This window comes from Artibeus jamaicensis, unplaced genomic scaffold, assembly GCF_021234435.1.
Source record: "Artibeus jamaicensis isolate MK-2021 breed Jamaican fruit bat unplaced genomic scaffold, CSHL_Jam_final contig_332, whole genome shotgun sequence".
Lineage (NCBI taxonomy): Eukaryota > Metazoa > Chordata > Mammalia > Chiroptera > Phyllostomidae > Artibeus > Artibeus jamaicensis.
Window position 1 is genome coordinate 23,562,140 of NW_026521788.1, and position 26,160 is coordinate 23,588,299.

General features: G+C 58.8%; 1 protein-coding gene across 1 annotated transcript; it reads right to left on the bottom strand.

The window, feature by feature from the left end:
• Positions 1-517: 517 nt before the first annotated feature.
• Positions 518-25,837, bottom strand: SPOCK2 (SPARC (osteonectin), cwcv and kazal like domains proteoglycan 2). Its single transcript, XM_053663990.1, has 11 exons — positions 25,351-25,837; positions 12,706-12,714; positions 12,302-12,347; positions 11,951-12,065; positions 10,375-10,489; positions 8,555-8,669; positions 8,058-8,177; positions 7,408-7,626; positions 5,909-5,971; positions 4,427-4,564; positions 518-4,284 (listed from the first exon to the last, which is right to left on the bottom strand). Exons 1-11 carry the CDS (start codon positions 25,540-25,542, stop codon positions 4,130-4,132), a joined length of 1,287 nt encoding a protein of 428 aa, XP_053519965.1. The 5' UTR covers positions 25,543-25,837; the 3' UTR covers positions 518-4,129.
• Positions 25,838-26,160: the final 323 nt, after the last annotated feature.

A 26,160-nucleotide genomic window follows, 5' to 3' on the forward strand; every position in this document is an offset into this window, starting at 1 on the left:
GATCCTTGCGAAATGAGCTCTTCTCCCCGCCTGCCCGACGACTTGCCCAAGGTCACGGTTAGCAAGTTCTAGGGCTAGAGTTGAGAATGCCAAGAAATTGAAAACCATAGAAAGGTCCAAAAACAGAGAAATGGTTTGATTCATTAGATTACATCAAATTGGGAATACTGTGCACATATTCAAGTCGTGTCTTCAAACAATTTTAACAGCATGGGGAAAGGTGCATAACAGGTTAAATGTAAAAAGCGGGACAGTCTGATCTCTATGACAGAGATGCATTTACTGGCAAGTATATAGACAAATAAAGATTGCTCATATATTTGCAATAATACAAAAACTATCTCTAAGTTGCTCCTGCCCCCCCCCCCATAGGTCGGTGCCCTCCTCCTGGCCCCACCGCCCCAGGGGTCCTGTATGGAGGGACCAGGAAGGTGCCTGCCCTCTCGCCCCCCCTGTGAATGCCTTTTCAGTGGAACATGACAGTGGGGGGAAGAAGAATCAGAGTATTGCCAGTAGGTGGTGTTTATAAAGTTTTTATTTTCCATTTTCTTAAAAATAACATTTGATTTCCGTTATGCATGTGCGAGCGTACTGATTTCCTTAGGCTGAGTACTAGGCAGATAAGGACGACAGGAGGCAGGGCCCCGAGTGGAGGCGGGGCTCGGTGTGCGGGCGGGGCCTCGGGAAGTGGGAGGGGGTGATCCTCCGGACGCTGGAGTGCCCATCAGTGCGCACACACGGGCTAACACTTTGTTTTTCGATTTTTTAAAGACATCTAAAATTACTGAGATACAGTTTCAGCACTTAAATACACAGACGGAAATCCAAGCACTTGAACACGATTCTTAACTCTAAGCTCAGTTATTGCACATGACACAGTTTAGTTTAAGTAGCTTCAGGCTATAAAGCAGTTTGCTCTGCTTGGGACTTCCTTGGGATGCCCTGAATCCCCTCTGCACCCACCCCCAGCGGCTCCTCCCTTTCACCCCTGCCAGCCCACAGCCGCAGACGGTGCCAGGTGCCAGCAGGTCAGCCGTTCCTTCTCCCCAAGGGCTGAGGGTGAGGCTTTGGTGAAACGGAGGTTCCCATGTCCATCCCAATGGACCCACCCACTCCGAGGGGAATGGGAAGCAGATGCAGCTCACGAAAGGCTGAGTGAGCGGCCTGCCCACTAAAACTAGACAGGCTGGCATGAGGAAAGAAGGGTGACCGCTGACCCCGTAAGGTCACAGCCCCAGTGGGACGACAGGGGCCGTCGGGATAACCCATCCCACTCTCATCAGCTTCACCTCCCCCTCCTCCTTCCTGAGCTCCGCTCCACGCTGCGCTGCCTCCCCCATCGCCCTTGGACCCTCTTTGACTGGTCTCTCAAGGCACATTTGTTCTCTCCCGCTCCAGCCTACCCCATCTTAGACACACCCATCTCTCCCGGCACCCGCGGGATAGGAGGTCTTAGGCAGCTTCAGGCCCACAAGAAACTTAAAATTTTGGTTGAGCTCTTTTCAAGGCAGCCCTAATTCCACTGCCTGCATAAACCAGGGGGATGGGGACAGGATGGACAGAGGACATCCAAGTAGAGGGACACGGGAGGGGCCGGGTGGTGGGCAGCTTGGTCAAGGGCATGAATCCAAGGAGCTGAGGAAGAGCCACCCGCAACCCTGCTCACAAGGCAACCTGCAGCGTGCCGAGGAGAGGTCACGTGGGGGCCTGCAGCCCACGGGGAACGAGCTGCTCCGTCTGGCTTTGGGGGGCCTCAGTCTCAAGAGTAGGGTGAATAGCAGTGCGGAGGCTCCAGAGACAGGGCAAGGCTGGACTCCTGAGTCCGCCAGGGTCCAGTTCAACGCCTTTTGCTTTCCTTCTACAACATATTTACAAGGTCATAAAAACGTGCACAACCAGGAGACCCAGAGACACAGAGGGAGTACCCCCCACAACGGAGAGGAGGGCAACAGTGAGAGGGGAAGGGCGCCCCTTCTTCCCCCCAGAACACCTCAGCGTCCTCACCGCTGCCCCCAGGAGGACATTCCGGAAGCCTGAGCTGGGGCAGAGGAAGAGACGGACAGACTTCAATCCCAGCGAGGACAGGAAGTTTCAAGTAGCTCCGAGTGACAGAAGGGGCTGCTCAGAGAGCAGAGGGCCAACGTGAACGACATTTCCCTGACCTGAGCTGAGCTGGGGACCAGAGGGAAGAGGTGAGAGGACAGGGAAGGGAGAGCGGGGACACAAGACACTGGGGGAGCTGGAACAGCGTGACACCTTCATAATCAGAACCTGTGCTGCAGAATGAAAAGTGGTTTTTATGGGGCTTAACTGGAGTGCCATTCTTTTCCCCAAGAGAAGACCTGGAAGATGTGAATCCCAGGGTGGCGTGAAGGGGCAGACTGGATGAGGTTCTTCCATCAAGTCCAACAGACACAGTGGGTGCTGCAGAAGCTGGGGAGACCTGGACCAGGGCCTAGTGCGGGGAACCTCACCTTGCCCCCCACCCAGCACGTAGTGTGCCCCTCCTCATATCCCAGGCTTCAAGGGATGGCCCCTAGTGTCAGAGTGTGCACATGCACACGCATACAAGCACACACACACACTCTCTCACACACACACTGCCCACACCACGCACTGAAGGGCATCAGAGGCCCAAGCCTTGGTAAAAGATCCTTCACCATCAGGGTGAAGGACTTGCTTCAAGAGGGAGGACCAGCAGGTTGGGAGGGATGGGGACTTTCTCATCCAGCCCAGCTCCCTCCTGGTAAAGAGATTTGGGGGAACAGTGAGGTGTGGCCTCAGGGCTTGGCTGTCCCAGTCCCCCCCCCCCCCCCCGACTTGTCACAACACTCACTTCAGAGCTTGGAGAAGCCCCTCCACTACAGCAGCCTCAGGGGACCCAGCGAATGCCAGGAGCTGAGGAGTGAGGCTGGAAACGTTCCTGGGCCAGAAGCGCCTCCCCCTTGGAGGCGGTATGGAAAAAGGTCAAGGTCTCTGCTGCAGGCTTCCTCGGTTCTTCCATCACAGAGTCTCAGGAAGAACCCTTTCTATTGGTCTGCACAGGAGGGGGCATTTATGAAGGGGTCAGAGGAGGTGGAGGTGGGGGCACACATACGGCAAAGACCCAGGCTCTTCACCTGCTGCTGCCTGACCCTCAGGCTCCCAGAGGGGACCAGGGCTCCCCAGCAAGGGGGACAGGGGCAGATGTGGCACCTACAGTGGCCAGGCACAGCCCACTTACGTAACAACCACCCACTGCCCCCAAGGGAATGGCCTCCACCTAAGACCCACGGGAAGAGGCTGGACTGTTCTGGGCCTTTCATGCAGGGCTGTCCCGCCTGCACCTGCAGGGGCAGCCTCTCCCTGCCAGTCAGCCCCGCGCCACACCGGGCAGCGCGGCCAGGCCTTCCCTCCCCCTGCTTCTCGGCTTGTGTCCCCAGCTCCTTCCCGGCCACCTCGGTCACACTGGCTTGGGCGAGGAAAGTTTCTCTAGTGCTGTAGAGCCCTGAGAAGGGAAAGGGCTTGCTGGGGTGGGTGTCCCGGCCTCAGATGAGGCTGGTGGGGCGGTCACAGCCAAACTGGCCAAGCTTTGGGAAGACCCCAGCCAGCAGAGAGCTCCTCGGCCCCCCTCCCCTCTGCAATGGGGACATGCCAGCAGACCAGAGCTTGACCCCAGCGGGGGAGGAAGCAGGGCAGGCGGGGGCGGGAGGAGTCGGGGCTGGCCGAGCTGGGGGCGGTCAATCAGGACACGGGTGTCAGGGCAGGGCGGGGTGCAGGCCGGGGACACGGTGGAGGGGCACCGCATTTCATCAATGTTGACCTTTCAGTGGGTGTATGTATGTGTGAACGTGCATACTTAAAAACAAATGGAAAGAAAATAACTACAAGGAGGCCACCGGTCTTTGGATGACTCACTCTGCCAGGAGCAGTGTGGACCAAGGACACATTTGTCAGTGCATGCTACACACACACACACAAACAGGCATTCCTACGTCCGGGCCACAGGCGTGCTGTGCACACTCACACTCCACTCTCCCGCTGAAGCCAGGGGTCCTCCCGGCTGTACCATCCGGGTCCGTTCATAAACTGCCCACTTTTCTCCAGGTCTCCGCTGGCCTGTCCCCCTGCCGCGGCCCCCGAGGACCGTCTACCAGATGTAGCCTCCGTCGTCCGCCTCGCCCGCCTCGCCCTCCTCCTCCTCGGCCTCCTCACCAGCTTCCTCCGCTTCCTCCGTCTCCTTCTCCTCCTCGTCCTCCCAGCCGACACCACTCCCGAAGTCGCCCGAGAAGCCCACGATGTCGTCTGTGAGATGAACGAGCCGGGGTCAGGTTAGGACCCTGCGGGCCGCCTCTCCCCACTGCCAACTGGAAGTCCGCCCACCACGCGGACCCACGCAGGTCCTCCCGGGGGCGGTCAGAGCCCTGTGCTGCCGCCCGGCCCTCACCGCAGTCGGGGCTCCCGTTGGTGCGGGTGCCGGTCAGCTCCAGGCCCAGCTGGTCCACACACCAGCAGTCACCGCTGCTCTGGTCACACTGCTTCTTCCGGTAGTAGCCGTCCTCGTCGCAGCTCGGGATGAAGACTCCTGGGTGAGAGAGGCCCTGGCGGGGTCAGAGCAGGGCCTGGAGGTACCGGCTCTTCGGGGAGGAGCTTTGGACACGGGCAGGGCCGGACCCCACCAGCCCAGGTCCCGACCGCCCGACAAGCCTGGACGCCAGTGTTTCTTCCAGCTCCACTGACTGGAGAGGAGAAAACCCGTATCCCCACATGACCTGCTCGGGCCCCGTGCTGGCTCCCTTTCGCCTCCACCACCCCCTGCGCTCGGTGGGCTCCAGTCTTGTCCGATGGCCAGTCTGATCTCCGCGCGCTCAATGCCCCCCACCCGCGGCGGCTCCCACGCCCTGGCTGTCCCCCGCTGGCGGTGCCCAGGCTTCTCCTCTCGGCCCCTCTGACTCCGACCTGCTGCTCCTCCGTCCCCTCAACAGGCATCTCCTGAGACAACCACTCTGGGATCCAGAGATAGACTCCGCCCACTCAGGGGGCTGAGACACACACAGAAATAACAACACCAGTCCCCAAGGATGGGTGTGCGAGGGCTCAGCAAGCCTGCCTGGGGATACAGATGAGAGAGGTCCTGATGGCTTCCTGGCAGAAGTGGCGCCGGAGTCCACCCCTGGAGGCCACTGGGCTCTCGGTGCACGTGGATTTGCAGCGCTGGATTCACCAGCCCAGGTGCACACTCAGGTGCACGCCCAGGTGCTCTCAAGGAGCCAGGAGGCTGCCTCTCAGACCTCTGTTCCCACAACAACCACACTCCAGCCACACGGGACCTTTCTTTCTCTTCCCCAGGGATGTGGAGTGCTTTCCTGCCCTCAGCTCTGCACTTGCCTGGCTCACTCTTCTCCCTCCGGTCTCCCCTTGAAAGCTAGCACCCCAGAAAGGCCTCTGCTGAGCCCAGGTTAACTTGTGTCTACCTGATCGCTCCCTCAGCACCACACATATGCTCGCCCCCACAGGTAGTGCTGCCCTCTTCATGTGGGGGGCTCCCCAGGGTGTCCATGCGCTTTGCGGGGCCAAGGCCCCTGTCTGTGTTGGCTGTCAGCTCTGACCTGCGCAGGTTTGTTGTTTCTCGGGGCTGAGTGGAGAGTGTCTGTACTCGCCCCTGAGGAACTGAATAAAGTGCAGCATTCTGGGAACCTTCAGTATCCCAGCCTCTAGCTCCAGTAGCGGAGGGAAAAGTGAGCACTGAGACACATTCACTGAGGGCTGGGTGGGCGGCCCTGCCCCACCACAAGGGAGTCTTCTCAGGCCAGGTCTCCTCTGGGCTCAGTGTCCTCCCCACGGCCCAGGGGCTGGACCCTCTGGGTCTCAGGGGGACCCTGGGGCACCCCTCCCTGCCTCCTCCTCTGAGCCCAGCCCAGACCCTCACCTGGCTTCTTCTTGGCAGCCTCCTGGATCTGGATGCGTTCCAGCTCCACCAGGCAGGGGGGCTCTGCAGGGAGAGAAGCAGCCTGTGGTGGCGGGCATCTTGGGGGTGATGGGATTCACTCTGCCCCCTCCCCAGGCCTGCAGACCCAGGCAGGGGGTCTGCAAGATGCGAATAGCTGGGCTCAGATCTGGAGCTACCCCACAGTAGTGGGGAGCTGCGCTGGTCCCTTTAATGTCCCCAAAATTGACACAGGGACACCATGAGACAAAGCACCCAGGCTCCAGCTTGGGAGGCCAGGCCATGGCTGTGGGGTTAGGCTGAGTTTCCCAAAAATCCAGGGCTCTCTGAGGGTGACCCAAGAGGTGAGTAAACAATTCAAAAGAGGGTGAACACACACACTACCCAGGGACAGAGGCCCCACGGGGAACATAAGACAAGGGAGGGTGTTAGTTGGAAGCCCGAAAATAATTGGCAGCCAAATCTAACTCGTCTGTGACCTTGAGAAGTCCCCTCGCCCTTCCTAGCTGGAGGCCTGCTGCTGGAAAAATGAGGTCTGTTCCCGGGCTCCTGCCCGAGAAGGCTGGTGTACAGAATCGACAGAGTGAGCTTCAGACGGCTGGAGAGTAAAGGTGAGGGAGCGATGCAGAGAGCCGGGAGGCCGGGCAGTTAGGGGCAAGAAAACTGATCAAAAGGCCCTGTTTGGCAGAGGGGTTTGTCATTTACACAGCGCCCTGCAGGCAGACTTTCTCAGCCCGTCCTGGAACCGTCTCTGAGGTAGGTACTGTTACCTCTCAATTCAGGTGAAGAACCGAACTCAGACAGGTTCAGGTACCTGCCCAGGGTCCCAAAACAGCATGGGGTGGAGCTCTAGCAGAAGCCTGAGCCTGGGACCACGGATGCGATACCGCTTTTACCCCACAACCACCTCCAGGGCCAGGCAGCGCAGCGGGGCCCAACCCAGGCGCTGGGCCGGGCAGCTGACCCCTTGGGGCCTCAGTTTCCTCACCAATGACAGCTGCCACTTGGCCATGATCTCTAAGCATGTGTCCAGCTGAGGTTCAGGGTATATAAAGCCAGCAAATGACAAAACATCTCGAAGGCTAATGATCACCTACACAGTCATATATTTGGGGCAAATGATGTGAGATGAGCCCAAAAGTGGAATCACAGAAAAAGCCAAAACAGCTTTAGCTTCAGGACCCGCCAGCCCTTCCAAGACCCTCCAAAGGTCCCTAGAAATGTTACATTCGTGGTGTTTCATACTCTGTCTTTAAGAAGGCCTCCAACGGTGCATAAGCCTCAGGACCCACACAACCTGGGTCCACCTCGGAGCCTGCCAAGGAAGGGAGTTTAAGAGTTGGCTTCACTGAGAGGGTGCAGGACGTGGGTGAGCTGGGAAAGCTTTCGGACCCGACAGCTGACCAGACGGAGCCACTCCGACTCCTAAAGAAAGGCCGGAGTGACGGGCAGAGCCCTGGAGGGCCAGGGGCCACACTTACTTTCCCTCCAGAAGCAGAAGCACCACTCAGCAGTGGAGACACGGCCATCCTTGTAGGTGTCGCAGGAGTTGAAGAAAGGGCGGATGCAGACCTCGTACTTGTCCAGGTTGATGGCAGCCAGCTCCATCTGGTCCAGGAAGAGGTCAGCACTGGTGTCCAGCTTCGAGAACATCCAGCCAATGGAGTCCTTGCAGCTGGCCCCCAGGCTCTTGTCCAGGCCTGGGGAGACAACCAAGGTTCTGACACGCTCAAGGGAAAGAGCCCCATCCATCTGTCCGTCCGCCCTTCACCTTTCCGCCAGCCCCAGCCCTCTGTTCAGGGTCAGTTCCATCTCCCTGCTTCCACCTAGGGCTGCACCCAAACCATTCAAAACTGTTTGAAAGCCCTTCAGAGAAAGTAATTCCTTACCTTCCCTTGGCTACATTTCAGGGCCTTTGCTCTCCCCACCTATTTTAAGAAGTTCTTCCTAATAGCTAACCCGAATCCCTTCCCCCCGGTTGAAACCTTCTGTCCCTGGTTCTGGGGTTTAGGCTCTTTTAGAGGCTCAGAGTCTGGCAGAAGGAAAGACAAGGTGGGCTTGCCCCAGGACACACCTGTCTCCCTATCTCCCTCCCCCTCAACCCCCGGGGCAGAGCAACTGGCTCCAATACCACTGGCTTGGCTGGCCCCACTGCTGGCGGAGCCATTCTGCTTGGAGTTCTCGTGCAGGAGCTGGAACCAGTCCCTCAACCGGTCCCCCAGGTCGGCCAGGTCCTGACCCGTGCAGGTCTCTGCAGAACAGCAGGGGGTGGAGGGTGAGGGTGAGTGAAGCCTGATCCTAGGTTGGGATGATGCCCTACAGGCCGGGAGGCAGGGCGGCTGTCGGGACGCCACAGGAAGGGAAGTTAGAAGGTAGAGGCTCCCTCTCCCCCTCTCCTTCCTCCCCCTCACTCCCTAGCACTAAAGACCCACAGCACCGCTCCCTGCAGCTGAGGCCCAAGCCCTCCTGGTCTGTGCTAGCCAGCCCCCCACCCCAGGCCAGTCCCTGTTTTTGCCACTTCTCCCTCACTGCTCTGCAGACCTCCCTTGCCAACCCGGAGCCCCGGCAGGGAACCCCACCCCACCCCAACCCACCCCATCCTGGCTGTGGCCCAGCACTCCGCTTTACCTGGTTTGCCATCTGTGGTGGAGGTGGTGGCTTGCTCCGTGGGGCAAGGGCAGGGGCCCTCACACTTCACCGTCAGCTGCTTGCTGCTCAGGCAGGCCTGCTGCTCCAGCTTACACTGCACAAGATGAAAGGTCAGGTCGGTGGGTGATGGGGCCTCACCTCAGGGGGCCCTGCAGCTGGAGACACCCATGTGACAGGAGGACAGTCCCATAAACAGCTCACCTGGTCCCTCTGGTGGCCATAGGTACACAGTGCAAGGGGCAGTACACCCAAGAAGGGGGTCCTAACAACTAAGGCACCCATGAACCCTGCTCTGCACCAGCCTGCCCTCTCTGCACACTTATCTTTCCCAGGATGCCTGCCTCCTCATCCCCTCGCCCCCAGCCGCCCACCTGCCCCTTTTCATTATTGTTCACCCCCTCCTTGCCCTCATGGCCTCTCCTCTAGCTCACCAGTCTCTTGGCCACTGGTTCCCTGGCTGCTGGCCCCTCCCTCAATGGCCTTTCCACAGTTGTCTGCCCGGGCTTTGCTTGTCTTCCTTGATAACAAACAGCTACCAACTATTAAACATCTGCCACTCCTGGGCCTTTACTGACAATACCCCGCTGCAGCTGTTCGCTAAAGCCAGCTGCTGAGAGAGGCTCATCCAGTCCTTGGCTTTAACGCCTTTTCCCCTGGTGGCGTCTGGTTTCTCCCCATGGGGAGATGGCTAATGAGGGGCAGGTCATAGCATGGTTATAGCATCATCCCTCCTGCTCCCCTTCAGCTCTGGGAGGGAGGGATTGTGTTTCTTGTGCTCAGCAGAGAACATGGAAGCTCAGAGAGGCCTAGGGACTGGCCGGAGGCCACGGGGCAGCAGTGGAAACCAGACCTCCCGATGCCCTCCCTCTACCTCCCCACGGGACGGCACCATGACCCTCAGACCACGGCTTCCTGCCCAAACCTCCCTGTGCCCTCCGGAGCGTGACGCAGCATTCTGCTCCCACTCCCGCTACTCCCACAACCTCTGTCAGTTCCCCCTGGTCCTCTATATCCCGCCCGCCGCCACAGCAGCTCCTGCTCTCAGCCTCTTGCTTTATTCTCTCTCCCCACTCCCTCCCGTAAATGGGTGACTTCACCACCTACTGCGGGGTGGGGGGTGCTTGTCCTTAAATCTGCATGTCACCCCCAAAGCATTCTTAAGCTCTAGAACCCAACTCAAGCTACCGATCAGTGCCCCCAAACTCCCTGCTCTTCACTGCCAGTAGAAGCATTCACAATTAGCACCTGCACTTCCGTGGCATTTTAAAGTTTATAAAATGCTTTCACAAATATTGTATCATTTAATCCTCACAAAAATCCCATAAGGTGGGAGTTCCTCCCCCAAACCACGTTCTTTCTTCCCACATCGTCACCACAGGAATGGGATTTCCTCCTGCGCCCAAAATGCCCGGGACTTGCTGCTGAGCACCAGCCCCTCCGTGTGGGATCTGCCTGTGGGAAGCTCTGTCCTGCACCCCCAGCCCCGTCACCGAGTCACAGATCTCCTTCCTTCCACACCCTTGGTGCTCTCAGGAGGCCCTCGCCTCCTTTAGTCTAACTGGCAGTGACCTGCCCCCCTGCCTCCTCCAGGCCCCACCCCCTACCTTCAACTGCCTGAGGTCAAGGGCACGATCTGGTTCAAGTGTCCCTACTCTGATGGGCCACACTGCAGGCACAGACGCAGCCCTTCCGGCCCCACCTCTGCACTGGGAGTCTCTCAGGAGGCCCTGGCTGGCTGTTCAGTCCTGTGGCCTCCAGTACACCGCACCCCCACCCCACCTGGGGCCAGGGTCCCTCACCACCGAGCTGTACGTGTGGCCATCAGAGCCACAGACTGAGGCAAGCTGGGCCATGTGACAGGGCTTGCAGGCGGGATCTTTGTTTGCATGGAGTTTCAGGGCAGGCTGCTTGATCCTACAGGAAAAGAGGATGGGGACGCACACGGACAGAGGTGAAATGAGGGAGGGTCAGAGAAAGAGAAGGTTCAGGAAAATGGTTCCAAGAAGCTGGTCCTGGCAACCTGTAGTAGATGCAGCTGTCCCTCTGACCCGGCCACCCTCCCCTTCGCCTCCAGCCAGACCCTCCCTCCCCAGCTCACTGGGGCAGGACCGAGCGGGCAGGGTCTAGACTCCCAGCCTCCCCTGCAGTGGCCGAGTCAGCAGGGCCCTCCAGCAGCAGTTCCAGGTCCCACTGCGAGATGGGAAAGGGAGCCGCTGGTGGCTGAAGCGGTCAGACCGAATCCAGGGCTGCACACTGAGGGCCCACAGGTGTGTCTGGCTCGCAGGCTCATTGTATTTGTCCACCGGGGGTTTTCGTTTTTAGCTGAGTTGTTTACCAACATGGACACAATGGAAGAGCTCACGCAAAAACCTGGATCCTTGGCCTTTCTCAGTGAAGTGGAAGACGCGGCCATCCGGGCCCACACTCCCCCGTGGCCCCCATCAGCCGGTGCCCCTTTCCACAGGGCCAGAGGCTCGCCATCCTGGCCCGTCACTGAGCCCTCTCCAAAACCTACATGACCTGCCAGACCCCTGGAGGCACCTGAAACTGCAACCGCAGTCTCTGGGCTCTGTTCTGTGACTCAGGAAAAGAGGGGAGGGAATCAGGGCCTGTCCTAGGGGTCTTGGCACCAGGCAGGGGCTTGTCCTTGTGCTAGAGTTAAGGCCTCAAATACCCTCCCCCCCCCCCCAGCCACAGAAGCTTCAACCTTAAATATTTCATGAGGTCATTGCATGTCGGAGCTGCAAGGAGCCTCAAGCTATCTGGGCCAACTTATTTGTCTTACAGATATGGACACGGAGGCCCAGAGAGGCGCTGACACTTTCCCAGGGCCCCATATGTCTGGTGACAAATCTCTCATAGTGTGGTGGCTCTAAATTAGTCCACACATTCCCTGAAACCCCTTCCTTCCAAAGAGAGAGCTGCATCCCCCCCCCCCCAGATGGTGGCGTCACCTGTGGCTTCCTCCTTGCTCCTTCTCTCCCTCCAATGACTCAGCTAAGGGGAAGCCGGCTGCCACGCTGTGCGGACCTGCACGCATCCCCATGGAGAGGTCCAGGTGACCAGGAACAGAGGCTGCCAGCCCACAGCTGCCAGAGCTTGGGCAAGACCCCTCCAGCCCCAGTCCAGCCCTGGTACAGCACCCTCACCCCACCCCCAGCACCACACACTCTGAGCCAGAACCGTTTGACAGAACCATCTGGATTCCTGACCCTCGGAGAATGTGAGACAGTGCACACTTGCCATTTTAAGACACTCAGTTTTGAGGTAGTCTGTTGCACAGCAACAGCTGACTGGCTCGTGGGAGAGGGTCAGCCGAGCCCTTGCTCTGTACACAGACCCCCTCCGGGGCTCCCACCGTCCCCAGCCCCTCACCTGTGCTCCAGCTTCTTGCGGCTGATGCACATGGCCCGCTGGAAACCCTGGGCAATGCACACCTTGTGACGGCTGCATTTCACCTTCTGGCAGGGGTCCTTGGTGGTGTCCAGGGCTGCAGGGACACACGATCGGAACTCCAGTCAGCTGGGAATCAGTGGTAGAGACCCCGGGACCCCCAGCCCCACTTAGGGGCTCCGAAACCCCTCTCTCCAGCAGCTCTTGATGACCAGAGCTCTTCTGCTCCTTGGCCGCCCGAGGAGCCCCCATGGCCAGGGTGAGGACTTGACCTCTGGCCTCAAGTCTTCATGGGTGTCAGTCACCTTCCCTGACCTGGGAGGGGCACGTTACCTTCATCTCCTTGCTGATTGTCCTCCCAGCTCTTGATGTAGTCATCCTGGGAAAGGACAGTGAGGGGCAGGGGAGAGGGAAGCGTCAAGATTTAGATCTCAGAGCGGGTTCAACTCCAGGGCCAGGGAGAGAAGTGGGCTGGGCTACTGCTCACACATATAAATTGCCACCATCTTGGTGGCTGCCCGGATGACCCCCGTCACCCAGCTGGCCTGCCAGCTGCCTCCCCCAGACTTCTGTCCCCCTTAACCCATGTCCAGAATCCCTTCCAGCTTTTCCTGTAAGCTCCTTATCCTACCCCCCCCCCCCCAGCCACCCCCAATCCCACAGTGGATGCTACAGGGCAGAAGTAGGGTGTGGGCACAGAGAGAGAGGAGGGGAGTGGCGCCCCAGGCAGTACTCACCTCCACCTCCTGGGGGTCAGGAAGCAGCAGGCCCAGAGACAAAGCAGGAGGAGAGAGGGAGAGATGAGGATGTCAGTGAGGCCTACCCTCCGACCACGTGACCCCAGGGCTCCCCCGCCTCACGGCCCTGCTGGGGGCACTGCACGATGGCCTTGGATTGCTGTGGTCTCTGACCCCCGGAGCTTCCAACTGGAGGACAGCATTCCCACGTCCTCACCACAGACAGCTGAAGACCAGGGCCCACTTAGGGCTGGCCCGAGGAGCAGTAGGGGTGAGGCCCACGGCACTCAGAGGGCAAGGCCCAGCTCTGTCCTGACCATGAGGACAAATGTCTGAGGGGCCCACAATTCCTGGGAAAAGTGATTCTCACGCCTGTGTCCTGGGTGTCCCAGAAACACCACTCTATCCCTTTGCTAGGGGCCCCCCTGGCCGTCCCCTCCCCTGACACGCGCCCACCAGTGAGTGAGGCGGAAAGGCGACTTCCCCTCTAAGCTAAGCTATTTTCACTCAAGGTCTGACTCTCCTGCAGAGTCCAGCTGGTGCGCTGAGAGAAAGGGGGCCACAGTCCCTCCCAATGCCAATGGCTCCCTCAGTTACCGTAGTGCGGCTGCAAATACTCACATTCAGAGGACCCTACACCAGCCCTCTGAGGCCATCTGGGCAAGCCCCCTCTGCCCACAGGAGAGGCCGGAAAGTCCGGAGACAGGAAGTGACCTGCCCCAGGTCCCGCCACCGCAGAGCCCATGTCTCCTGGCTCCCAGCACAGACCTCTCTTCTAGCTACAACACAGTCTCTGGGACACAGGCACACGGGAGATTACTGCCCACGAGTGGCCGGAGGCAGAACAGCCCGCACACAGCCTGGCTGGCCGGGCGTGAAACCATGAACATGTTTGGTTTCCCTACTTTCCTCTCTGGAGTGGTGGCATTGCTGAAAACTGGCAAACAGCTCCCAGGGTGCTCCTGGTGGAAGCTCTGCCAGGCAGGCAGGAGAAGGGCTTCTTGGGACTGCGGCCGGCAGCGCCAAGAAGCTAGCTGTCAGCCTCCTCTGACAGACGGCCTGCTCTGGACAGACGTAGAGGGGTGTGAGGAGCCACACGTAACCTCCCGCCTCCTCCTGAGTCTCGCCCACCCAGCATTCAGAGCAGTGCAGAGGTGTGGTGGGGGCTGCCCTGGGCACAAAGGATGGCATCCACAAACTGCTTTGAAGGCCCGGGGCTCCCAAGCCTCCCCTGAAGCTGACTAGCAGCAGGGGAACCGGCAGGGGCAGGGGTCTCATCACCACGGCCTTGCAGGCAAAGGCCAGAAAGTGGCCAGAGCCAAGCAAGCCATTGGGATGTCCAAGCAGCCAAGGTCCCACAGTCCTTGAGCCCAGGAGCCCGCAGGAGGAAAGCCTCAGAAGGGACCTCTGGAGAACCCGGCCTGGCCGAATCCCTGGGCACCAAAGAGAACAGCCCCAGCTCCGGGCTCAGGTGCCTACCCAGCTCCACAGGGCACGGCCTGGGCCCTCTTCAGCCCCCAAGGAAGCTTCTAAGGAGACCAGAGGGCACAGAACTGAGGCGCAGGTCCCCCTAGCCCTTCTTTTGCAGAAACTCCTGAGGATAGAGGGTCCCTCTCCTGGCGTCCACTCCACCCCAGACAAGAAACGGAGGCTGAGAGTGGTCAAGTGGATGAGGCACTTGGCCTCCTCCAAGTTGGGGTCTTCCTGGCGGCTCCGTCATTCCCTGGGCAGGGGTGGGCATGGAGAGGACAGGCAAAGTGGCTGGTGTGCGTCACCTGTCTCCAGTCAACAAGATCTGTACGCCTAGCCCACCAACCCTGCACCTGCACTGGAGTAGGGCGGGGGCCTGTGGGTCGGCCAAGGGCCTCCATGCCCGCTCACCCCGCACTCTCACCCCACCCTCCCTCCTTAACCTCCAACCAGCCTGTGAGCAGGAGCCTTTGGGACTCAGTACAAAGTGGGTTCTTGAAGGTCAAGATCAAGAATTTCTGATTAGAAATTCAAGGGAAAGTAGGATGGGAGAAGAGGGAGTTTTGAGAAAGAAGATTTCACCATTCAGCTCCTTTGTTAGAGCTCTGGTAGGGAGCTATTGCCACCCACCCCGAACCCTGAACCCCTCCCCTATTCATGCTGCAGGGCCTGAGCCCCTTCTGTACACAAGCGCTGTCCCCCACCTGCTCCAGCTCAGCTCTCTACCAACTCTAGTCGGGAGGGTGGAGGGAGGCCGGGTGATCCTGGATCGCAGGACCCTCTCTCCCAGGAGACTGGGAGCAGTGGACCAGAGAGGGATGAGGACAGGGGCCCCGGAGTCACACAGTCCCACCGCTGCCCTCGCCAGCTCACGCTGGGCACACGCCGTGACTCAGGAGCTCAGCACCCATCTTCTGGGATTACTTAGTGATTAGAGAGGATGGCGTCTGTGAAGTGCTTTTTGTCCAAAAAGCACTCAACAAACATCAGCTGTCACAGCAGAAGAGACCACGAACTTCTCCAGGCAGAGGAAACGGTGGGGAATCAGAGCGGGCAGGAAGAGGCCACAACAGGAGCCCCTGACGTGGAGAAGAGACAGCCCACCCTGGGGGAGCAGAGACCCTCGGGATGTGAGGAGAGTCTCCCCGGGGGTCTGCAGGGAAGGGGCATGTGGATGTCCTGTGGGCGCCATGGGCGCAGAGCCCAGGGATACACGCAGGGCCCCTGAGGTCGGATGTGGGCCAGCCCATCCATACGCTGAAAAAGAGGCGTTTGCTAGCAAGTGTGAGCTGTGCCTTTCAGGTGCAGTGTCTATTCGTGGCACCCAGTGGGCTCATTAGCAGTTGTGAGAAATGGTCTTCCCAGGAGAAGGAGGTCCAGTTCTGTCCTGGTTCTGCTACTGGCGGGTAGATGGTGTTTTTCCCTGAGAAAGGGGTATTGGTTGTATGGCTAGGGCCAGGCCAGAAGGGAGATGGGTCACAGGCCGAAGGCCAAAGTTCTTGGCAAAGGACAAGTGTGTCTATTTCCCTGGTTAGCTCACCTGCTCAGTTGGACCAGCCCAGGCCACCTGTGCACAGCACAGGGCCGGCCCGTGGGAAAAGTGCAGTGTTTTTCAATGAAGTCCTCTCCAAATGTTTTTACGGTATGTGCCTGTCTTCCTTTACCCTCACAGCCCTGTTAAGCAGGCAGGACCATTAGAATCAGCCCCATAAAGAAATAAGAACACCGAGGCTCAGAGAGGCAGAGCAACTGGCCAAGGGTGACCAGACAGATGAGAGAGTGAGGCGGGACTCTCCGGCTGGACCCAATGGGACTATGCCACACCCACCTTAAAGGCAGGGGGGTCTCTCACTGGGAGAGGAACAGTCTTGCACTGAAAAGGGGGCAGGGGATGTTGAACCCAGAGTATGCTCTAAACCTGGCTCACTGTATGACCTCATCAGGTCACCCTCCCCGAGCTAAGAGACCTCCTCTGTGCCCTGTGGGTACCTGAACGTGAGACTTGCCCAAAGAGCTTTTTAAACCACCCACTCCCCGAGTGCCAGCTGAGCCCTTTGCAGTCTCATGGGGCGGGGCGGCCCTGGGGAGCTCCCGCTGGGCCCCAGCAGGCGGCTGAGTGCGCCCCCTGCTGCAGGTCTAAGGGCCTTCCAGCTCCTCATCTTCTGTCTGAGGCCCTTCTTCTCCGGGATCTTCACCTCTCATGCGGGGCCTCAGGGGTGAAAAAGAGCAGTGATTCCCTCCCTCTGAGGGTCACTGCCCGAGGAACGGGCTGACTCGCTGGACCCCGGCCTCCTACTTCCGAGTCCAGGAGAGAGGGAGAGAAACATCAACGTGTGGTTGCCTCTCACGCGCCCCCTACTGGGGACCTGGCCTGCAACCCAGACATGTGCCCTGACTGGGAATCAAACCAGAGACCCTTTGGTTCACAGATCAGCACTCAACGCACTGAGCCACACCAGCCAGGGCTATGTTTTACTTTTTTAATGAAGGGGAAAACCATCATAAATCTATTTTGAAACCCTCACTGGTTCCCTGTCACCTACAGAAGAAAGTGTCCTTCCCAGGCACGTGTCCCTCCCGGGGCTGCTGCAGCCCCGCCCCCGGACCTGGGCGCAGCCTCCTTCCCTGTGTGGAGCGTGCGTCTGCATCCAGCCCAGGGCCCCTTCTAGTCACCATTTAAACCCTGCTCAGTTGTCAGCTTCCCTAGCCTGCCCCGTATCCAGTTTTCCTTCAGGCCAAAGGCGCCTGGTAGAAGTTTATTCCCCCAGTGACAAGAGCAATGTTGGTGCTTCTGTGCTGTTTAGATGGTCAGTGTCTTGAGGGCAGAGACCATGTGAAATTCACCTGTCTGTGCCTAGCCCCTAGAGCACAGTAAAAACACTATTCGTAACAGGTAACATCTTTCTGGCAATTACCATGTGTGAGGCACTATACTAAGCACTTTGCATTCATTGCCTCATTTACTCTTCACAAAAACCCTAAGAGAAAAAAAAATCACTGTTATTATGCCCGTTTCTCAGGTGATAAAATCAAGGCTTGGAGAGGTTAGGGACTTACTCAGGATCCCACATCAATTGCACAGCAGACGAGTACTGGTAGCCTCAGAAGTGCAATTCCAGAACCTACGTCTGTAACCAGGACTCAGTACTGCTCCGTATGCTTTGGCAGGTCCAAAAGGTCCCTAGCCCAAGGGGTTTGTCAGAGGACACCAGTTCTGCTTTGACCCCCAGGCAAGGAGTCCTGCAGCCAGAGAGGAAGGATTGGCAGTGGTGGGGGAAGACACCCAGGGGCCCCACCCCTGCAGGCACTTTCCAGAAATCCCTTCACATGCCCCAGGTTCTGCTGGTTTGGAGCCAACACATCTCCTGCTTTGATCTCTGCGGCTCAGTCCAGTTGCCATGGAGACAGGGCCCACCATGCCAAGCTGGGGGAGAGTGGGTGGTGGTGGTGGTGGTGGTGGTGGTGAGTGCGCAGGCCTAGCGGGGCTTAGGGGCACATGCTGGGTGTTTCCAAGCACTGTTTACTTCCTGTCATTTTAATTAGCGCCCAAATCACCCGCTCACTTCACAGCTTGAATTAACCCAGTCTCTCCCAGCCTCCCGTCTCGTGGGGAGGATGAGATACAGCAGTAAATGGAGCAAAGGAAGAGCAGCCCCCCAAGGCCTGGACTTATTGGACTAAAACCCACCGGGCAAATCTCCGCCTGCCTCTTTGCTGCACAATGTGGTGGGGAGACCGACCCTCCACGTGCTGCCCAGTCCCGCCCACTCCAGGCCCCACTTCCTGGTCTGTGAGTGACATGACGCCCTGCTGTCGTCCCTGGGCTTCTCAGGGACCCAGGACGATAATGCCTTGGACACAGGAAGCTCTGTACTTTCAAAGGCCACAAAAGGCCACTGAAGCCCACTCCTCTGGAGCCTGAGGTGGAGGCCTGGGGGAGGGGAGGGCAAGATGCACTCTGGGTTCTCATGGTGGCAGCGGGCCTCCAATACAGTTTCTTAAAAAACTTACTGAATTTACTGGGGTGGCATCAGTTAATAAAATTAGATGGGGTTCAGGTGTACAGTTAGCTCTGCAACACACCACCTGCGTGTTGCGTTGTGCGTCCCCACCTCAAGTGAAGCCTCCTCCCATCACCGTGTATCTCCCTCGACCCTCTCCTGCCCCCCCACCCCCTTCGAATAAGGCCTTGGACACGGTCTCTGAATAAGGACCTACAACCAGAGGTGCACCGACTGGACTGAAAGATGTTCGTCAGGAGTCTTTAAATAAGCCACGACTTTTATAGTCCTCTTATGGCATTTCTTAATTTTTTAATAGATCAAGAATCTCTAACACGGGAAATAGGCCAAGGCCCTCGAAACTTCAGATAGGCCCTGTGCCCGGCATTAGTTCTGCCTCATTCCTCAGGAGGGAGCTGCCAAGGGAGCCCTGCACCCAGAGAAGGCCCAGGAGTGACTTGCTGGCAGGGAACCCCCCCCCTCCCTGCAAATAGCCAGGGGAGCACGGAGTGAAGGACCCAGGAAGAATGAGGAGGGGCCGAGTGGGGGCTGCCTGGGCCCCTTCCCGGCTGAGGACGGACACCCCCATGGCAGGCTGGGCGGAAGGCATTTGAGGAGGCAGTGCCCTCGTGTGGAGGAGGGTGGGAACGGGGTGGTCATTAAATATTTGCTCCTCTCTCAGCCGGCACAGCAGAGGCTGTTAGAGCTGGACAAATAGGAGACAGGTGTCTGGCAGGCTCCCTGCCTCTCCCTGCCCCCCCCCCCAGGAATTTCCTTGGAGGGCAAAAATGCTGGAGTCACTCCCTGCATGCCAGGAGCTCTACCTGGCCTCAGGTATGCCTGCACCCACGCCCTCCCCAGGCTCCCTGGCCCTGACCTCTCCCGCGACTCCAGGGGCATCTGGGGCCACTCCCCCGGGCCTTGGGCTTCTGCTCCAGGCAGAGGCCCCAGGCTGAGAACCGGGGAGCTGCCTTGGCACCCCCGTTTCCCCTCTGGAACGCGAGTCAGGGGCAGGATTTCAAGTCCAGGGATCTCGAGCTATGACGACGGGGAGGATGAGTTCCGCAGTCCTTGCCCTCTGTGGGTCCATTTCTCTACCTGTACAACCTGGGGGCCTAGTGCTTCGTGCTTAATGCTGCCGAGGCTCCATGGTTCTGGTCCCCTACCTCTTCCCAAATGAGAACTCTGAGGAGAAGGGGGAGGAGTCTCAATGAGTTCAGACCCTTACATGTCCCTGACCTGTGCGAGGGAACAAGGAATCAGGGAAGGAGCGGCTTCCAGGCGGAGGTAAGACGCCAGCCAGGCCTGGCTTGTCCTTCCTGCAGCCTTGACCTCTCCCCAGGTGTCTGGGAAGAGGACAGGAAGGGCAGGGGGCCCTGTCTGGGGAACCTGTTCCCCAGAGGAGCACAGGTGTGAAGCGTGGCTGGCCTGCTCTGTGGGCACGTCAAGGACGGGGCTCTGAGCCCCCCACTCCCCAGGAGAGAGGGGGAGGCTGGCCGCAGTCCAGCCCAGACCCACGGACACAGAACTGAAGGACAGGAAGACATGGGGGACAGTCTTCCTTCGTGGGGTTATTATAATACAGGTAAATCTTGGTGTCGGGGGTCTAGTTTTGACTGTCCCAACCTTGTGGGGTCCAGAAAGAGGAAGAGATCTCCCCGAATAACCAGCACCGCTCTCAGTCCAGAGCCCCAGCTCCGCCTCGGCCCTCTGCTGCCTGAACCGGCAGTGCTGTTACCTCGAGGGAGGGGCTCGGATGAGGATTAGGTGAGATCCTTCCCGGCTCCCACATTCCGCAGTGCGCGCATCCGTGGTGAGTGCCTGCCGCGTGCACAAACGCCCTGGGCAGTGCTCTGAGGACAGGGTGACGCGGCGCACCGTCTGAGCGGCTATTCCCAGACCCTGGCCTCGGGGCTCACCCTGGGAGGTGCGTGTCAAACACGTATTAAAAATACCAGCAGGAGGACTGTTGAGATACAAGCCCACAGTGTGAGGCTACAAGGCAGCACCAAACTCAGGTGCTCAGTGAGTTTATGGCCAACAGACACCACAGGGACCCTGAGGAAGGAGCCACTCCTCCAACTGAATTCGGGCCGCGCCTCAGGGGGTCAGAGGCTGTCCCATTTCAAGAATCACATCACCCTAAAGCCCACAGTGGGCAGAGGCTTGCCCACAAGTTAGACTCAATGGTGTCTAAACTCTGTATCCAGCCCATGCCCGGGCACACATTCTCCTTGTTTCCAATCCCAAGAAGACGCATGTTGCACCTGCAATAAACAGGTACCGAAGCGGTATGCCCATCCCCAACCTGGTGTTTGCCTCAAGATGCCACTAAGCCCCATTTCTTAGGCTTCCCAGTCTCTGGCTGATACATGTCCTACGCTGATGTGGCCACAGACACTTCTTCAGGAGCAAAAGGAAAATCCCTGCTTTAAACCCAAAGACTGGCTGCCCCGCTGTGGCGGGGATGGAGGGGGGTGAGTGGGAATGTCTGTGGGTGTGGAGATTGTTAGTGGGTTCCAGCGCACTTCCTGGAGTCGCAGATCAGCAAGGGCTTCGGAGGTGACTCTGTTTAGCCTGCTCATTAAACCAAATGGAAAACTGAGGGCTGGACAAGAGAAGTGGCTTCCCCAGAGGCCGCACAGTGGGTTCTGTCCTCGCACAAGAAGAGTCCCTGCGCCCTTGGGTAGGATAGAGTTCCTGCACCCTCCAGCCAGCCTGCTGACCTTCCGGAGGATGGGAGGGGGTGGTGTGGGCCCTCTGTGCACTTCGGCCCAGCTGGAGATGAGAGGCACACGCGGCATTCTCTCTAGACCGAGTGCTCCCCCTCTTCCCAAGACTCGGAACCCTGCTGGGTGTTCAAGAGGCAGTCCCTCGCCACGGTGACACCACTCTGGGAGATGCCACCCTGCTTCACCGTGAGAGAGGATTCAAAACCAGGGAGGAGGAGGAGCTTGGGGGGACCCCAATTAGGGAACGCATTCTGACCCAGTTTGGGGTCCCTCTCACACAGCCACACAGACCCGCACACAGCCGTGCGGCTGGTTCACCCCCACACTTGCGCTGGTTTAGGTGGGTGGGGCGGGGTGACTGTAAGGAAGCACCTTTGTGGCTAAATCTTGTAACTGACCTACTAAGTGATCATAAAAACACGAGAACCCCGAGTAGCCGGCAGGCAGTATTTCCCTGGGCCAGGGCCCAGGACCAAGGTGAGGCCCTGGCATCTAAGAGGCCTTAGATCCGCGGTGAATGAGTGAGTTGATGGACATACATCCACATCTGTCTCACAGAGCCCGAGGCGTGTGGGCCACCCCGGAAACAATGAGCCGCCTGGTAGGCTTTGGGCGGGGCTGGAGGGTGTTGCCTGCAACGGTGCCCTCGGGCTTCCAGTGAGGTGCCTCCGTGTTCGCGCACTCGTTTCCGTCTCCTTGACTGAGCCCGAAGCTCAGGGAAGTTATGTGATGTACCTGGCATCACGTGCCCGGCCAGGCACAGAGCCAGAACCTGAACCGGAACCCAGCCCTCCGGCCCCCGGATCAGAGCTCTCCAAGCACCCTGCACTCCTGCCTCTCCTGGGAGGAGAGCTGCCTTAGGAGTGTTGCTAGGGCAGAGGCTGGGGGGCAGGCTGGTGGCAGGCTGCTGCGGACATGGAGGGCTTTGGCCCCCTAGGACCCTCTGTGGTCCTAGGAGGCGCCGCTCCTGCCCAGGACATCCTTGATACTCATCAGACACCAGCCAGGCTGAACTCCTCCTTCCCATTTTCACTGAAGGTTAGGCCTAGAGTTCCCTGAAAAGCAGAGTTGTATTAGACAACCTGGGTTCACGTTCCAGCCCTGCCACTGACTGGCTATGTGTCCCATGGGTAATTACTTAACTTCTCTGTGCCTCCATTTCTTCAACCACAAAATGGGTGGGCTACAAAGTAATCATAACCAGGGGCCACACATGTCAAGTGCCTGCGGCAGGGAACGGCAGGTGGGAGCGCTCGCTGCAATCAGTGGTTCAACAGTACACGCTGTGTGCCTCCCCGGCGCCAGGCACAGTGCTAGACACTCATAAATATCATGCAAATTTAATGGGAGTAGCGTACAAAGTAGGGGAGAGCCGGGAAGAAAAAGAACAGTCAGCGCTGCCTAGCCCGGCTCTTGGAGCTGCCAGAAGAATGCTGTGTAATGGGCCTGTCTCCTCTCCACTGTCCATCCCCAACTCTGAGGCCGCAGATGCTTTGTTCTGAAACCCACAGTAAAATCCCGCCAGGTTCTGTAGGCGAGTAGGGCTCAGGAAGCCCGAGCCTGCCCAGGGTAGGGCTCAGCTGGAGCGCAACCTCCCTTTCCCCTCTGACATGAAACTCTCCTCTCGGGGCATTAGAAGAGATCTGCCCGGGCACAGGATGTGAAGCCCTGTGCCCTCTGCAGGGGAGGGTTACCCCCCCAGTATCCCAGCCTCCACGGTAATCCTAGTGCTCAGAGAAAGAATGCTAAGCTGAACTCCCCGATAACCAGCTCAGGCCAATTGCACGTTGGAACAACTGCCCACCCTGTCCTCCTCTTCTTCGTTCTCCTGACCCCTTCAACGTGATTCCCTCAATCGCCCCCTCAGTTCAGTCAGCACCACTTAATGAGACCTGTCTCCTATCCATACATGGACTCCTCCATCCTGTTCCCGAAGAATATGCCACTCTCCTGCTTGCCTACCTTCCAAATCCCACGCCATTTTGTGATTGATTATGAATAAGGCTCTGGCCCAACCTGACAGCACCTTAAAGGTTCAAGAGAAGAAACTCCTATCTCTCCTTTGAGGAGCCAATGAGCTTATTTTCAAGAAGTCTAGGCTGACAAAGTGCACATAAAGCCTGGTGCTGCCTCGCCCAGCCAGGGGGCCTCCAGCCCGTAGAGTGGGAAGCAGGGCCTCTGCTAACACAGGAGGGATGAGAAGCGTCTGTAGCCCTGGCTGAGCCCAGGTACAGACTGTGCACAATTCCAGGGGGCGCCATTCACACTGTGGCATCCCTAAAGTTATGCAATGCAGGGGCTCTGAGCTAGCAGCTTCCTGCCTTCCCGCAAAAGCTGCCAATGGATCCCCAGAGCCAGACTCTTCTGCACAGCCTTCCTTGATCCTGTCCTCCTGCAGCCTTAAACGGGGGTTTAGAGGAAATCTGCCCTATATAAAAGCCCGAGGCCACCCAAATCAACACATGCACTACAGCTTTCCATGAATCCTGTGGGCACAGGACCTGCCTTTCTTCTGATGAGCTTGGGAGGAAGGGGGAAGTTCTTGGCACCAATACAGGAGGACAGGTGGGCAGCCCTGTGCCGGGGGTCAAGCAGCGAATCATTTATCCTCACCCACAGAGTCGGCTATTGGAAGCAGGTGGAGGACGGGAGGTGGGGAGGCATCTTTTATTTTTAAACCTTTATTGTTCTGATTAAGTATTTCTTTTCCCTCTGACCTTCACCAGTCCGGTTCAGACGATCAAACAGCTAGTGTGTCTGAGGGAGGCCTGGACCTGTGACACATGGACTCTGGATGGGCCAGCCTGCTTCCAAGCAGCCACAGGAGACTGCGGCTAATCTGTGCCAGGCCTGCGGGGGCCCAGGAAAAGGCCTGGCTGGAGCTCCACTCTGCCTGGACCAGACCAGCCGTGGGTGGGGCAGATCTCCCACTCCGGGGCCCAGACCACCCTCCCGAGGCCCTGGCAGCAAGTGAGTCCGGAGGAATTACAACCTACCAGTAAGACTTTGGAGAGAAACAGTCACCTCTCTGGGATGAAAAGATCTGTATCTCTCTGCCTCTTCCCATCATGGGGCTGGATATCGTATGAAGTGTGTGTGTTTTAAACACATTGGTATGGAACTTCTGGATGCGGGCAATTAAAGAGATGAGAAAGGTCACTGTGGGCCTTGTACTAACTGAGTGCGATGAGGGCGTTTGGGGAATGAGGAGCAAGAACTGGGATCGTGAGGAGAGTTTCTGGGAACTGGCATCAGAGAGCACTACGTCGCTGGACCAGCAACTGTCTCCTCTGGCGGTGCAGGGGGCCACCCTCCGGCCCAGCCTCCCGCCCATCCTCCACCTCACCGCCACTCCCCGACTCCCTTCTCTGGGTCCCAGCCACGCCCTCTGCCCTCCACTCTTCACTCTCTCTGCCCCGGCTGGCAGCACCGCCTCCAGTCTCCCCTCAGATCTACAGGTGCCCGTAAACAAAGTGCTGCAGCGACGCCGCCACCTCTTCCGCAGCCACCTCCCCAACCCCCACCCTGCAAAGTTCCTCCCAAGGTTAAGCTGGGTTCGGGCAGCGGTCCGAAAAGGGCCCCCAGGCCCAGCGTCTGGGCTTTAAGCCAGGCTTTTCAAGCACGCGGATCCACGGAGTCTTTTCTCTGGATCGGAAACGCTCCCCCAGCTCAGGGCTGGGCTCCCCCGTGAAAGGTTGGTCCTGGAAAACCAGCCTCCATCTGTGCTCACGCCGCTCTGCACGGGCACCCCGGACCCGGCTCTGGAGACCACCCGGGGTGGCCTCGGGCGTTTTCGTCGCCATCGCCCGTCCCCCTCCCCCATCGTGAACACGCCTTTCACCGTCTCGCCTTAGGATTGCTAGGACCCTCTTCGCCCCCCCCCCAAACTCAAAGCCCCGGCACTGGGCCCACTCCCCTTCTGTGCACCCCCCACCCCCAAAGCCCAAGATGGGAGCAGAGGGCACTCTCGCAAGACGATGCTGTCGTCCCCACCAGCCCCACCCAGACCTGCCCCTTCTGCAGTGCCCCGTAATCGGAGCCTGCAGCATCTGCTCAGCTAGGTGCACGCCTGGGGGCGATTCGCCAGAAGGGGGGCAGGGGGAGCAGGTCCAAAGTCCAGCCGCAGCCAGGACCTCCTCCCCTCGGCGCTGCACGCCCCGACCCCGGCATCCCGCATTCCTCTCAGCACCCCGCCTCTGGGGGTGGGGAGACCCTGCCGCGAGCCGGGGGGACCCAGGGAGGGGGCGCTGGGCAGGGAGGGTGCCGACTGTCCGGTGGGTGCACCTTGTTTACTCGCGGTGCAGTTAGCTGGCTGGGCTGCGGGAGGCCTCTGGCTGCGAAGTGCCCCGGCCCGCCCCGCCCCTCGCGGGGGTCGCGGCTCCCAAGCTGCCTCCCCAAACCCGTGGCCCTAGCCCTCGGCTCCAGTGGCCCCACAGACTCACGTCTCGGAAGCGATTCCAGTCCTTGATCTTGCCGCTGTACTGAGAAATGGACGACAGCCATTGCTCGTCCTCCATGAAATTGCCGGGGGTCTCGCCCTCCTTGATCCCTTTGGCGTCGCTTTCAGCCCAGGCCGCCGCCACGAGGAGCAGCAGCAGCGGCAGCGCCAGGCGCCCGCAGCCCGGGACACGCATCGTGGTCTGGGTTCGACCTGGGGGGTCTTCACTTCTTCAGTATTTTAATGCCTTTTCTCCCACCCCGCGGTAGTCGAAGCAAACGCCGTCGTCTTCCTCAGCCTTTTTCCTGCGTGGTCTGACTCCGGTGACAGTCGGATAGTGGGTAGTGGCTGAGATGTGACCTGGTTAGGAGATGCACTTGTCTGAAAAAGCCCAGCGCTGGACGCGGAGAGGAAGAGAGAATCAGAGAGGCTGCGCCAACAGGGGCCGTGTCTGTAACTGTAGCATCAGCATCACGTTTGACATCATCATACCTGGTTTAAAAAAAAAAAAAAAAAAAAAAAAAAGGAGGGGGTAGATTTCAAAGGGAGGCGCTAGATGAGAGCGGCCAACGCCAGCCAGCCGCAGCAGAGCCCAGCCCAACCCAGAACTCGGGGAGTTGCAAACCTGGGAATCCAAACAGGAGGCGTCCCTGCTGTCTTTCCAAGGGTGGAAAGCAAGAAGCGGGGGCCCCAGGCGTCTCCCCAGGGAAGATGGAAGAGGCAGAAGACACAAAACGCTCTGGTTACACAGCCAGCCAGGCTCAGGTGTCTAAAAGGGAATTTGGCCACAGACACTTTCTCTCCCCTTGCTTCC